We start from the raw sequence: 15,940 nt of genomic DNA, 5'->3' as shown, positions 1-15,940 counted from the left end.
GATAGGGAACATATTTAATATAAACGGTAAACGAAAGTGTGTGTTTCTTTTCAAAACGGTCTACTGTTTAGAGTTATAAAAACATTCTTAAAATGAAAGGCAGCAGATATGTTAGAAATACATCACTAAACTGTTGTACAAAAATCCGATCTGTAGAGAAATCCATCAAATTTGCGTCGAGTCTCTCATCACTCGGTAAATCGCATTCTTTTCCTATTGGGCCAAAACCACTGATTTCCGCTAAGCAGCGAATCACAGAGCAGCACGAAGAGTGCTAAGTTGCGAATTGTCGTAGTGGTCTAAGCGAGGCCAGGAATCCCACAATACCAGGCGAGGGACCTCCTGTGGCGGGGGTGAAGCTCGGTTGCTTTCAATGAAACAAGGGGGAGAATAGTAATGCGTAGGGATGTAAGATGGCAGAGCTACAAATGTTGTTAGAGGAAGAAATTCCAGCTGGGAAGAGAGCCTTAGTCGAGAGCTACCAGAATCTTTCAAGGGTTGCCGAATATTGTGAGAATAATTATGTGCAGGTAATTACAAAAATGCAATTTTTTGTGTTCGGTTATTGTCCATATGTCAGAGAATGTTGATGTTACTAGACTCTGAGAAGCCGGACATAGGAAACGTAGAAAATTGCTGTACGATGCTGCAGAGAATAATGAGGAGCGGACTTCCACCCAGCTGGAAACCAAATTCGGATCACTTGCGTTCATGTAATTATAATTCTGTCGAATTTACGCTCAGAGTTGTATAGCTTTAGGTGAAATTTCGCGTGTTGCGAGGGGTAACACGTTCGGTATGCACTCATTCACTTCACGCACACAGCTACAGAGCTACCCGGAGGGTGTGTCTGTTATCGCTATTTCATATTGCTTTCTGGAATTGATGGACGCTGAATCTCATGCGCAAAATTTGTGCATAAAACGTACTGCTGATATGTGTCCAAATTTGCTTGAATGTGTACGCGATCGGGGATTTGATAGCACGGTTGACAGCACGGTTCATTCCGATTAACATGTATGAATTTTCTGCAAGTGAGCCTTTGCGTCATGATAAAGCTATACAATGTGCTTGTCACTTTTCCGTGGAGTTAATGTTGCCGATTATCATTTCAAATAATTTCGAATATCACGGGAAAGTCTGGCTATTTCGTATCTAATACATTGGATCATATCCCATCATATGCCAGCATGGATTTAAACTAGAGTTGGGGAATATCACACGTATCAGACAAGCTACGTTGAGGGAGTGATTCCTCTTCTCCCTTATACACCTTCATTTCGTTATAACCTCTCTGATGACATCTTTAATAACATATAGCGTCAGAGCGCTAAGATGTAATTTTTATGGTAATGCGCGTGACTCCTTTGCACCCGTGTGATTAGTCTCGCGCCTTTCACTAAATAGTCTACCGTGCTTGGAGTCGCGGTGTATTTAGTCAAATGACGGACACGTCTGTGTTCGACGATCACATATGTCTTCCTGGACAGATCCGTGCAAACGCTTTTTATAAGATCAAAATCCACAAGATGCAAGGATGGGGAGTGTTGTTTGGCGTCACAGACGGAGTTCTGGTTCTCCTGTCCAGCAGACTTGACGCAAAGATACAGGCATGTGGTGCAATTTTGTATGTCTTCCATGCATACGCATGCAGTTCCATACGTAATATGGTATCGTTAAACTATGGCCTGTCTTAGGGCTTTGCTGTAAGGTACGCACAGCACGCTCGTGATCCGGGTTACACCTGTCTGGATTTGAAATGCTCCTGCAGCATTGAGAAGAGGTACTCGTGACATGGTGCTTTTACAAAATCGCTGGAATTACACGGATATACTGTCGTTCAGATAGGGGATCTGAACGAATAGATGTCGGCCAACGAGCAGTTAAAGCTCCTTATTCAAAAAGCATAATCTTTGCACATTTAAGTCGATGAGAGCAAGAAAATAAAATGAGTCAGATCCCAATCACTGTGAGCTTTCTTGACCCAGATTTTCATTTTGGAACTCTCTGAGACTGAAATTGCAGAAATTAAGAGATTAAAAATATCTTTAAAATAAATGGATAGATGCAGAGAACATGGACGGACTGTGTTCCTCTATATAGCTATTTACTGTCTGTGTTAAACATTTACATTTATTGACACGTATATGTATTTATGCATAAATACTTAAGCGATGGGTGGGCATTGCAGCCGGCCTTTATTGTGTTAACATTTGTGATCATGTTGCTGTATCTGGGAATGCAGTAGTAATATAGACACCTAAGTAGTATGGTGAACCTAGATATCAAGCCACTTCCATTTCAGCAAGGAGAAAGAAGTATCAAGATTGTCTGGTATTATGTACAGAGCTTTAATATAGCCCTACCAGTGCACCAATGGGAAATTTTACTGAAAAGGATGGGAACGGTGTTAAAACAGGAGGCCATTCTGATCGTTGTCCCAGAGTTCGCATTTTGCCTGCTTCCAGAACAGCTCAGTAAACAAAGGGAGAGTCAGACCAGAGCATGTTGCATGGAGTTATAAGCTGAATTATTTCAACCTTGACATGGAGAGCAGTCTTTCTTTTGGACCATGTTCTCTACTCTGGAAAAGGCCACATTTACTATTCCTTATTCCTCATCTGCTTAGGTGGAAAAGGCAGTATTCAACATAAATCTCAGCTACTCTGACACATTTATCTTGATATTCCAGCAGAAATGTTGAGCGATGTGTGAGGAATCTTTGTCTGTAGACTTCTTTAGTTGAAGTTTTTTTTGTGTTTTTTTTCTAAATAAGGTAACCTGAAAGTGATCAGTACTGAAGTCTGGAAATAAATCTACTGAACTGCCTCACCCAGATGTCGATTGCAGTTCACTCAGAGTAATTCTATCATTGTTCTACAATAATCATCTGAGGTTGTATTCAGGGCCACTTCAACCACTAACATGATATGCATAGCTCATAATTTCCTGTCATGCTGAAACCTAAACTTCTCATGGCAGCCATTTTGGCATCTCAGTCATCTTTATATCCTTACTTGTTATAATTTTTGTTTTTAATCTTTTTAAAGTTCCTGTTCAGATCTATATTGCCTATACCAAAATAATGAATAGAATGAATGTCTGTTACTTTTAATTTACCTATTTTGTTTGTAAATAATTTATTTAAAACAACTTAAGTGTTGTCTGCACTTACATTTCTGCACAGTGTATCAACTTGGGTGATCTCATTCTTTACTATCCAAAATATCAATTTTCAAGATATTGATTGTACTATTTATTAGCTAATATCTGAACTGAGATGTGGTTTATATACTGTTTATATATACTTGCTGGTAGTTATATATGGATATAATAACCAAGATATTACTCACTAAGTCCTGCTCAATGAGGCTAAACATGACTTTTACTGCCATGGAACTGGTATCAGTGTAATTTCATGTCTCTTTATCTGGTGATTTTCAAAATGATATAAGAATTTTCATTTTGCCAAACATAACAATCCTGACCGACCGTTTAGATGATCTGTGAATGCACTGTACACAGTGCATTGCAAGACTTAATTTCCTGACTAAACCTGAAGTTTGGAAAGCAGAGCTTATTAAACAGCACAGCCCACTGAACGAATCACATCGTTTCCAAGACTCATTCGTCACGAACAAAAAAACAACTCTAAGTGATCCATTTACTCACTGTGCTTTCCTTTGAGCTCCAAAATCATGAGAGAAGAGTGGAATACAATGCTAGTATTATCAAAGGAAGAGAGGGCCAGGTTATTTTAAGGCATATGTTTTAGGTTACAAAATAGAATAGTTATTCTATTAGTTTGCAGGTTGGGGTTCCTGATCAGTGAATCTGTTAGCTTCTGCAAATACAATCTTCATTCATACAGTGTGTGTGTCAGCATAACCTAACTGGTTTACTGTCCAGGTCATATTTAATTACACTGTTAATTTTTGTTTGGTCAAATGTTAATTGTTTCGCTAAATATGTAACACATAAGTTCATGGAAGATATTTACTGACTATTAAAAGATTTAAGGCAATTAATCACACATATTAAAAAAAAAACATATTGTGCCACAGTGCGATTGACTCAAATAATGATTATCATAAATTACAGTGTTTTTGAACATTAAGTATTCGTGTTAGTACTTGTAGCTACTGGATGTGAGAAAGGTGGCAGGGATTTTCACACAGAAAAGTTCAGTGTAGTTAAGACATTTTTGAATTTCAGAAAAGGGGAAGCGTTTCCCATTATGGACTGTGTGCCTGGTGTTAGCTGCCTTTAGGTTTACAATGATTTCTTACCGGCCACATCCTATGGATAGGAATTACAAAGATATCTCCTCAACCTTCCCACTCTCCCTCTCTCCTTCTGCCCTCAGGCGCCAGATAAGAAGAAAGCTTTGGAGGAGACCAAAGCTTACACCACCCAGTCTCTGGCCAGCGTGGCCTACCAGATCAACGCCTTGGCCAACAATGTCCTGCAGCTGCTGGACATCCAGGCATCCCAGCTGCGCAGGATGGAGTCCTCTATAAATCACATCTCCCAGGTCAGTCTGCCTCCATCAAGCACATCTTCCACCAGCCTGCTAATGCTGTCATATCATCCCAATAGTTCTTTCTTTCATGTTCTCTCATATTTTGGATTCACACTGTCAGGGGAACTGGCAGAGTAGGTGGCAATTATGGGGGGAGTTTTAATTTGTGAGATGTTTGGCTCCTAGTCTCCCCTAGGCTTTACAAAGCTCTGACACACTTGTTTTACAGTCTAAATGCAGATCATCCCAACCAACTTATCAGTGTGAATTAAACTTTGTCTAAATCAGACTGTAGTGGATCATTCAGCTATTTAATTACTAAGTAAATTGAAAGAAATGTTCATGTTTTTTAATTAGCTCTAAACCCTTTGACTTGGGGAAGTTTCAGGATTTCTTTCTTTCCCTAGTGTCTTAATTAATTTATTCATCTCAACTCCATCATAGCCTAATAACTAAACAAGTAACTCCTTATAGCTGACTGCAAAAAATAGTGAAAACTCTACATTGTTTAATGTCTTTTCCCAACCTCTTAGTTTAATAATATAATAATGTATGTCTATTATAGAATGAACAGACTGCTGAATTTTGCTACATTAGGGCATTATTACAGGTGATCTTAAAAAAGCAATACAAAATTAAGTATTATGTTTAAATGCCATTTTCCATTACTCGTGGGAAAACAACTTGCTAATGGATGGTATTTCAATGGTAGAATTAACAGCTTCCATCAAAAACAAAATGACTCATTTTGACTCAGTCTGGACACCTCTCATCAATCATCTACAACAATGGCCATCTCAGTAAAATCAACACCACAAGGAAAAGCAAGCACACCAAGATCAAGCCCGCAATATCATGCCTACACCCTGTTTACACCACAAACAAAAATCCTTTGGCACAATTACAAACAAACAAATAAATGTGTGACGTATCTGTGATTCATGACTGCGTTAAAACAGTTTGGCTTATTATCAGTTTTAGTAGTCCTAGTAATCCTAACATTTATCTTTTTAAAAAATCCATTAATGTTTGAGTGGAAAACAGTGGACCAAGATTAGTGATTTAATTTGATTGAATTCCAAACACTAGGGACCAGATAGTGGCAAAGAGCTTGCTGGGTTCCACCAAGAACTGATCCAAGAACAGAATTGGCTGTGACATTTCCCTAGAGGCCTCAGTTGACATTCCCCTGTGCCCTCCAAGCATGTCTAGACATGGCTAATCAAATTGTAGCAGACGCTCTCCAAATGTGTGGTGGAACCTCTAGGTTGTTCGGTGATACTTGCTTGACATTTTCGCCTGTGAATTCAGGAAATGGTGGACAAGTGGTTTGTGGGAACAAACCATGAAGTATTTAAGCATAAGGTAGCAGAGGTGCAGAAGTGATGGGTAAACCAAGGAGTGATGGGTAAGTGGAGGTAACAGCTAGTCATGTTCATCTTGGGCCACCCAGTTCTTCTGCAGCTGCACTACAGTGTGCTGTTTCAACACACAATTGTTCCTGTTTACAAAAACTAATTTCTCATAGCAAACTGTTAATTGCTAGAATATTTACAGCTGACTCAGGAGGCTGCCGGTTGAATTAGTATAAGATACTAATACAGCAGTGTTATATTATTTCAGAGAATGACACGTTTTTACAGGTGTGCTTGCCCATGACATGACACATCCTACAGTCTGATGCTAATTTTGTAATCATTATGTGCATATATCATACACACCCTTTAAAGCTTTATACTGAAATTTCACTCCTAAGTCTATATTAGAAAGTTTTCTATTACTCTTCCTTCATGTCTTATAGACTGTCGATATCCACAAAGAAAAAGTTGCCAGGCGAGAGATTGGCATTTTGACCACCAACAAGAACACGTCCCGGACCCACAAGATAATTGCCCCTGGCAACATGGAGCGGCCAGTGCGTTACATCAGAAAGCCCATAGATTACACGCTTCTGGACGACGTGGGTCACGGCGTTAAAGTGAGTATGATGTGTAGCCTTTTGTGAATTTGGGATCTGTAGCTGTTCAGAAATAGAAATACAGTCAGGTTCAGACCCATTCCTAAAATCTAATGTAGATTTCTCATAAACTTCACATGGCGTGCTTGTAAGTATTGCATAATATAGTGCATTTTATGTGCAAATAATGAATTCCAACATAATTGTGGTTTTCTTTGTCGCTTTAATCCGTGTTTGACTCAGGTAGACCTAGTTGAGATTATGCTATAGAGTTCTTTTCCAACTCCCCCTACTGTACATGTGGTGGTAGTGCACGCTGGACACACATGAACTCATTAGGCTTACGTGGGTAGGCACTGGCCTGTTTCCCTTTCAGCCAGGTGAAGCACCTGAGGGCTGTTCTCAAACTGCAGGTGTGCCATTAGTGTGTTTGACCTGGTGGTCATTAAACATGGCTCTCCCTGCTCAGCATCCTCGTCTTCATACTGCCACTCCTGAGCATAACTAGTCTGGTCAAGCTGTGTGACTTTACTTTCCACACTGCAAATAATGACCAGATGTTATCATACATAATTGAGTTATTAGCTATGACTCCTACGAAAATGTTTTCAGTATACAATTACTGTTATTGGTTCTAGTGCATCTTCCAGAATAATGGGAACCTGGGGCTGGCCATGGTGCATCTCAGGGATTAGTTTTATGCCCATCATATTTAGATACCAGAGAACAATATTGTTTTGACATTGATTTGGTGTTCTGATATTGATTCTTAAATAGCTTTCAGGTACAGAAATGTTTTTACTCTGTACTATACTATGATTAATTGGTTGAAAATAAATTTTTTTGTAGAAGTATCATGCAGACACCCTCATACTATTTGTACAGTTAATCTTTTATTAAATAAAGCCTATTTATGTGCTATTAAATTAAGACTGCTCGGTGAATTTGTTGATCGGATGATGGAAGCACATTTTTCTCTTTGAGAAAATGCCAGAGTTTTAATTGACCAAAAATAATTACATAATTATAAACATGTCACAAACATGTTAGCCGTGCAGGTATTTAGAGACTATTACAAGTAAAATGTATGTGACTATCTATTCATTTTCTTTCCAGTGAGTTATGGCCTTCCAGCCCAGTTGGAGAAGGTCTTTGTACCTTCTCATGCTGTATTTTTAATTTAAAACCTTTTGTGTCACTATTCCTCACGTACTTTTTCTCATTTGGTAGAAGTTAATCAATTAACATTCGTCTCCTTTGTTTCTCACTGCACTCGCTCAGTGGCTAAAGGCAAAGGTAAGTGCATTCTTACATGAGCCGTAAGTTCTTTGAGGGTTCATCTGAGGTTCCACAGCAATCACCAGTTTTGAAGTCTTATCCTCCCAGTTTGCCTTGGTTTAAACAGTACAATGTATGACTTTATATGACACTGTGTGATCTTTTACACAAGACTGCAAAGGTATTTCCAACATTACTTCTCATAAGGCCCGCATGGCTTGTGATACCATACTGTATGCTTACTGTGCCCAAATATAGGCTACGTAAAATAAACTTCTATTGAATATATTGATTCTGATGACTTTGTAGCGTTATCTTCTGGGACAAACCTGAAGGCATTACATCTGTTTTTACATTTTGTTTTTTTTTTCTCTTTTCAGCAAGGGAACAGCCAGCCTGCCAGAGCAGGGGGAGGAACTTTATCGAGGACCAATCCACCAACACAGAAACCTCCTAGCCCGCCCATGGCAGGGCGGGGAACCTTGGGGTAAGTCTTCTGCAAGACTGGCTAACTGTGTGTTGTTGCATTTGTGTGTATTAAAGGTGCCCCAGAATATATTTATTAGTATTGTAAATTGTTCTCTGATGTCTATATAGTAAGTATTCATCTTTGGCAAGGTGTGACAAATGTCTAGTTATGGGTTTACATGCCCGTTCATAACCCCATGAGTTGGCTCTAGAATGAAAGGAGCGGTTTTCTTTTTACAACCCTTTTTCTGGTGGGCTCATGAATAATTGATCAGCTCTGCTGTGATTGTGCTCTGGACTGATTACACATATAACTGTAAATGTATGAGCCTGCATCCTGGATATTTCAGTTGCCAGATAAAACAGATTTTAAAAGATTGACTAGATGTCTTGTCAAATGACAACCATTTCCACTTAAGTGGTGGAAAAACTAGTGTTAGCTGTGTTAGCTAGAAAGAGTGAGCTAGCTAGCTAGCTATAGAGTGGATATCTCTAAACAACATGCTACGTCTTGTTCATTTTAAGTTAAAGAATTGCCCGACAAGGGGCTTACCAAAGGTGAATCTTTTATTGTAGATTTATATAACAGCACAGACTTTTTGAATGGGGACAGAAGTAGGAAAGTTTTACCAGTAACCATACCTGTACTACTAGCTAACAATACCTCTACTAGCTTCTTTCTTTCGATTGTGACAACACCACAAATTGAATAAAATTTGTTAGCATACTATGAAACTTTCAATGTAAGATGATCTGACTTTAAAAAAAAAAGTGGATAGGTGGAAATGTTGCAGTTGGGTTTGTGATGCCAATTAACTAGGAACTGCCCCACTTCTCAGTGAGCGAAGCTTTCTCAGTATTGTCTAAGCTTGAGAAACTGTCCAGAGTGAAATCTGCAGAGCAAACTAACAACTTCACAATACCTGCAGAACATTTGAAGATTTAGCTGTGCAGTTCCATGTTAATACTGCGTGGGGTAGAATGTAGGCTGGTGTAAACTTCAGGAGTGGAAATCAGACAAGGCTGTTACATAACAGTCTAGGATTTTTGGAATTGGTACCTCATAGACGGAACACACCCTACAAGACTCTGGAGCCTGTCAAGCCTCCCGTGGTGCCTAACGATTACATGACCAGCCCAGCACGACCGGGCAGTCAGAACAGCCCCGGACGCACAGCATCGCTCAACCAACGGCCAAGAACACACAGGTACATCGTATGTACATATACATATGTACACCTGCACAGTTTGGCAGTATGGACATAGGCACCAGGATCTAGCAAGCGACAGTATTTGTATGATATTTCTGCTGGATCCAATGTTACAAAACAGTTCATCAATCAGTTTTTGTCTAGATTTTATTCTAGGTCATGTCTAGAGCTTTAGTGCAGGCAAATGACATTTTGTACCCCATGGAGTTTATTTACTGGTTTTATGCATCTCATATGCTGTAAGTTATGTGATGTATTTAACAATGTCAGCCTGAGAGGTCCAGGCAATGAGTATGTGCGGGTTATAACTGCTTGTCAGAGCTTGTGGCACTCTTCCAAAATCTCCTCTTTGTTACAGCTAAGTGCTGGCCCTCAATTTCATTCAGTACTGATATTCTATCTCTCTGTGGACACTTTCTGGACACAGAGAGAGCAAAGAAAGCAAATTTGACTACATTTACATTTATGGATTTTGCAGACACTCTTATCCAGAGCGACTTACAAAAGTGCTTTGTCATTTACTCATACAATACATCCTAGCTGGTAGAGTAGGTTAGAGTAGGTCTGGTAGAGTAGGTTAGAGTAGGTCTGGTAGAGTAGGTCTGGTAGAGTAGGTCTGGTAGAGTAGGTTAGAGTAGGTCTGGTAGAGTAGGTCTGGACTTCAGTCTTTGTCCTTCACACACCAGCTTGTTCAAAATGGTTTCCTGTTTGACTGGTAGAAAAAAATACAGCAACCATTTACCGTTTACATGTTTATGGTGTGTTTACTTTTAAGAGTTAACCTTTTTATACTCCTAGTATTCTGACTGCCTCGTTTCTCTGCAGTGGAAGCAGTGGAGGCAGTGGGGGTCGGGAGAACAGCGGTAACAGCATGGGAATCCCTCTGGCTGTTCCAACACCTTCCCCCCCCAGCATGGCACCAGGTGAGAGTGGTAACTATGGCTCATACTAACTGTGCTGAACATATTTATTTGGTTTTTTTAAATTTGTCACAAGGATTTGTATCAGTGGAATGGCAGAGGTTATGCAAGAAACTGAATTTTGAAAGAGAGATTAAAGTCCCGTTGATAATTACATGGCCACTAATTGACCAATTTAGTTAATTTGTAGCTAGTTAAATGTCTAAATGACATTACCTTCACAGTCATTTTAGAGTTTCATCTGTTACCCTCCTTCTTTTGCTCAAATGTGCAACGTAAGCTCAAATACCTTTTAGCTTCATTCAGTGTGATCAGTATTAGTAGTACGATGTCCGTATTTAACTTTTAGCATGTTTTTTTTTTCTCTTCTCTCTCCCTTCCTGACTTGACAGTGGTTCCCCCAGGTCCAGGTCTGGGTCCTGTTCCAATGTCTCAGTTTGGTACCATCTCTCGGCAGATCTCCCGACACAACTCCTCCACCTCTTCCTCCTCTGCCTCCATGGTGTCAGCCACTGGCACCTACCGCCGCGCCCCCTCCAGCTCCTCCCATTTCTCCGTGCCCCAGCCCCACCTCAACGGAGGTCCCACTTATTCCCAAACCCCAGGTGGGCACGTACCACCTTACAAGGCCAGAGAATCAGACTACATTCCAGCTTCTTGCTTACTGTATCAGGGAACGTGTTATCTTAAGAAAAAAAAAACAACCTTTTGCTAGCTTCCCACAGAAGCCATTTTCAAAACATGACACTTTTCCCACAAATTTTGCAAACTGAAATTGCAGGTTTTTACCCCATTGCTTGTAACGTCAGCTTTGGTGTGTGCAGCATTTGAACATGGTATTAGGCATGTTTCACAAAATACTTAATAATGAAACTGAATTAAATATGCGATGGTGTGCTTTGAAGGGGAACTACACTAACGCCACAGTTAAATTAAAAGGCTAACACTTCATGTCATATGAAACAAGTAGTTGAATGAATGCTGGGAGCTTTGAGTAGACAGAATGTCAGTTTTTTCAAAGCACTGCAGTGGGTGTGTATGTCTTTTTTGTGTAACCTGCAGCATTGGAAACCAAAGCTTTGTGCTCTGCCTTTTGGTTGTACAGATTACTGTACATGTTAGTCTGTTTTATCTGTTATGTCTTTTGATATCTCACTCCGTGTGTGTGTGTGTGTGTGTGTGTGTGTGTGTGTGTGGCTCCAGTGCCTGCCGCTGCTCCACCCCCTCCTGTAGTACAGCTTACTCCCCAGATTCCTCTCACTGGATTTGTGGCCAGGGTTCAGGAGAATAGTGAGTATTCTACAGCAGCGCACACACACACACACACACACACACACACACACATACATACACACATACATATATACATACATACATACACACATACATACACACACTCAAACTCACTCACTCATACTGTCATATGCTATGGCATATGTTTGCTTTAATCTCATGCTACTAGTTTCCATTTGCATATATGAATCGCAGCTGTGAAAAATATCCTTCAACCTCTGGGAATTTCTTTAGTTATTGTGTTTAAATGGTAATGTTTTACTCACGGACACACATCTTTAGCTCATAACAAGGACTTTTTCAACCATTTCACTGATTAAGATGTACAAGGTGTCCTACAGAAACAATTACTGTATGAAATAAATGATCTGAAAAGCCTTTTTTATTGACTGTTTGGAGCTCTCGGTTTACAAGGCCTTAATGTGGATACGATGATGTACAATCTTGAAAATAATCCAATTAGGAGTGTATGAACTGAGCTCTAGGAATGAAGTGGAACTGATTTTGCTTACCTTTCTGAATTTTTGCCTCCCTCCTAAAATGCTGACGGCAGATCTCTCTCTCTCTCTCTCTCTCTCTCTCTCCTGTTTCCCTAGTATCAGACAGCCCCTCCCCTCCACCGCCCCCGCTCCCTGAAGACACGCCCATCTTTGAGGAGGCAGCTCCGCCTCCTCCCCCTCCGCCTGTCGATTATGAGGAAGAGGATGGCGCGCTGGTGCACTACAATGATCCTTATGCTGACGGAGACCCTCACTGGGCCCCAAAGTCCTACATAGAGAAGGGTGTGTGTCCCTGTTCTCTTTGGCAGAGCACTTAAAACTAATACTGTGGAGCAAGGTTTTAATTAAGATATGAACCTTATGTATACTATATATTCTTTTTCTACTACACATGACTTAGACAGAATCACTTTTCTGTTCTCAGTCTGTCATCTGTTCACACCTAGTGACTCTTCACCTGCATATGCCGGTCTAGGTCCGTTCAGCTCTGTAGCAGAACATGTCCTGATGTAAGAAACAAAGCAATTTGACTCTCACCTACCGTACTGGCTAGGTCAAATTCCACGAGTAGATGACAAAGCACGTTTTAAAGTCGCTCCGGATAAGAGGGCCTGCTAAATGCCGCAAAGGCGTTGCTTTGAGGCTTGACCGATTGTCAACCTGTTCACCTTTTTTGACTTCCAGTGGTGGCCATCTACGACTACACCAAGGACAAGGACGATGAGCTTTCCTTCATGGAGGGCGCCATCATCTACATCATCAAAAAGAACGATGATGGCTGGTTTGAGGGCGTGTGCAACGGTGTCACCGGCCTGTTTCCCGGCAACTACGTTGAGTCCATCATGCACTACGCCGACTGATGCCATCATAAGACAAATGTTACAAAAGTGCATTAGCATTATGACCGAATGTTCGTTTTTGTCCAAATACCAATGTATTTAAGTATTTACTATGCTCAGTGTATTGAGGGACTGGGTGTACATGAGCACAGGCAAATGTGGGAAGAATAGGAACAGGTTTTCACTTCTTTCTGGTTAGCTCTTTTTGTCAAATATTTTGTACATACAGTACTGTAAGAAGCCTGTAGGTTGTTACTAGTGTGCATTTTGTGGGTGTTTTGTCAGTGTAACAAGGCCAGTATGCCACTGTGCCAGCTAGGGCCTGTTTTTTATTCAAAAGTGCTCGTTGGCTTTTGTTTGTTTTGATTGATTTTGTTTTTAATCGGACTGCCAGACTCATCTCAGTCAAAATGCTCCTGAAATTGAAATGTGATTCATACCTGGCTAATGAATAGGCACCCTCACTCCTCAAAAAAACCCAGGAAAAATTATTCTTACCATTTCCCACTTCGATGTTTGCCTGCGTTGTTATTTTGCCTTTGTCAGGCCAAGGCAGAATAAGGAGGCAGGATTACTCTGAAACTCCTCTTCAAATGTCCTTGTTTGTGTAACATAACACCAAACTAGCAGTGGCCAATCAGCTACACCCCTGAGTGATGGAGCTTCATGGTAATCAGGCTCAGTGTTGGGAACCATTTTATTCACTCCCCAAGCTACTCAAATATTAAAAGGTCTAAAGAAACCATCGAAAGATATTAACATGCACAAATGTCAGTTTAGTTACACTTTGCATCCCAGTGATCTTTGTGGATCACTATTTGCATTGTTGAATTATTTTGTCCATTTTTGTCATTGGTTCCTATTATGATAGGTCTGAAACAAAAACAGAACATGGGCTTTAATCATGCCTGCATCAGTTTCAGCCAGCTCTGGACACAAACTTAATTCCTGCCTTCACTTGGTCGAAACAGAATCAGAAGCAATGTCTCAGATGCTGTTGAAGGCTGAAAAACAATGTGAGGTTTTTATTGTACTAATTAAATCAAATTAAATATTCATGAGAATGTTAGAACTGTGTGAATTATGACTAGTCATTGGCAGTAAGGCACTGCCAGAGGATGTGCAAACAATTGGTAAGGCCTCAGAGACGATCTTATCCCTCATCATCTTTTATATAATGTTTTCTCAATTTATGTACAGTCTTTTTTATAATAAAGCACTGTCCTGCGTACCATGGTGCTTATGTGTAGATGTCCCACTAAATTTAGTTTGTGAACGTTTACCACAGCATTCAACACAGAAGTGGAGGGTTGAAGTAACTGCGGTTTATTTTGTGTGTTCATTGAAGAGCCAAATATACAAACATAAAGAACACGTGTTTGTGTAAAATGTGCGTATAGTGTGCAAAAAGGGGAAAAAAAATTCTATAGCTCTAAAGATGCATACCTATGAAAAATCATTCAATTCGTTTAAACATTTTGCCAGAAGGTGGCGTTTCAGCCCTCATGTCACTAGAGGACTAGGGAGTCAGTGAGAGGACATAGTGGTTTTTAAAATTATTTACTTTTAAAAAGTTTCAATCTTCCGCCAATGATCATTATTTCGAGATAATTATCTCCAGATATTTTTCGCCCGAAAATGTTAATACTGACTCCGCCCTGTAGATGGCAGCAATAAGCTATAAAGTAAATTGCGTATCCGTGATCTGACCTTTTGTAACGGGAATTGACCACTATATAACACTTTTATTTTGAACTCGGTCTCAGATACAAAGTCATTGTTTCAGTTCTCGCCAGCAGACATCGTTATACGGACCACTGGAGATTGCTCTGTTGCGAGAATGAAATTCGCTCTGTGTGTAAAGCAAGTTGGCTAATGAATAAAAAGGGATACTCGTGACTGGTGCGCCACTAGAACGAAATAACTCATTTCCAGTTGGGCCGAGGATTCAGTGCGACGGAATATCAAAAGGCTTGTAACAGTCCGTACGTGAGCAACAACTCGCAGGACATTCCTATCTGAACACAAACAGCAGAAAAAGGAAATGACGTGAGAAATGCGATCACAAGCGGTCACTCGGCAGGCGTTCAAAATGAACGGCACATGTTAACGCCAGGTGTGAACAGGGCCTTAGAGACCGTGAATTCTAACGGAATGGCTTGTTGCTACCATCTAGTGTGCGGAATAGTGGTAAAACATCTCAAGCTAATTATTTGGAGAAAAGGTCTCGAGAAAGGGCGACAGTATATATAAAAATATCGTTCGGCAGGCAAGAGGCTTTTTTACCTAATGGCCCATATGTATATTTGCTTTTGTTCAAGGAGTCAGTGATCTGTCTTTGGACAAATCCCTTTCCCTTTATATATTTCTCCACTAGGTCAGTTCATTCGTAATCATCAGCATTAAAATCCACTCTTATACTGATGACATTCAGGTTGATATTAATACTGCTTCCTCCAGAGCTTCTGTCCAGGCACTGAGTTCATGTATCACAGATCTCAGATTTAAAACTCTGGTTGAACAATTACTACTTGATATCTAATGCTGGTAAAACGGCAATTTTTCTAATATGGCCTAAACTGCTACATTCCAACCTCACTGTTGATGTTGATAATATTACTATTAGGTTAGCTCAAGTTCTTAAAAACCATGGATGTCTGATTGACTCATCATCTTTTAGTCCCATAGCAACTCACCAAACTGCATTTTATCTGTACAATATTGCACACTTTTGCCCTATTCTTAGTGATAATTATGCAAGAATGTTGATAAATGCATTCATTTATTCCCCCTGTAACTGTAACTCAAATTTTTATGGTCTCAACCATGTTCAGTAAATCCAAAGCTCCTTTCATTTAACACTCGTACTGCAGATATCACACCTGCCTTTAGGCGGCTAAACTGGCTATCTGGTATCACCCAGGTTAAGTATAAAATCTAACTTTCAAACTT

The 15,940-nt window shown here is 40.1% G+C and overlaps 1 protein-coding gene across 2 annotated transcripts; it reads left to right on the top strand.

Annotated features, from left to right (window-relative positions):
* The first annotated feature begins 325 nt into the window (after window positions 1-325).
* Window positions 326-14,227, top strand: abi1b (abl-interactor 1b). 2 transcript variants are annotated; one of them, XM_026998373.2, is made up of 11 exons: window positions 326-530; window positions 4,367-4,534; window positions 6,324-6,500; window positions 7,761-7,775; window positions 8,138-8,244; window positions 9,293-9,433; window positions 10,262-10,359; window positions 10,749-10,961; window positions 11,560-11,646; window positions 12,246-12,431; window positions 12,834-14,227. In XM_026998373.2, exons 1-11 carry the CDS (start codon window positions 414-416, stop codon window positions 13,007-13,009), a joined length of 1,485 nt encoding a protein of 494 aa, XP_026854174.1. In that variant the 5' UTR covers window positions 326-413; the 3' UTR covers window positions 13,010-14,227. The 2 variants fall into 2 exon arrangements, with proteins under 2 accessions (XP_026854174.1, XP_026854175.1); XM_026998374.2 differs by lacking the exon at window positions 7,761-7,775.
* The last annotated feature ends 1,713 nt before the right edge of the window (window positions 14,228-15,940 follow it).

The sequence above is a fragment of the Electrophorus electricus genome, chromosome 18 (assembly GCF_013358815.1).
Source record: "Electrophorus electricus isolate fEleEle1 chromosome 18, fEleEle1.pri, whole genome shotgun sequence".
NCBI lineage: Eukaryota > Metazoa > Chordata > Actinopteri > Gymnotiformes > Gymnotidae > Electrophorus > Electrophorus electricus.
Note: the sequence above shows the minus strand (reverse complement) of the source record. Positions and strands in the feature narration are given on the sequence as shown.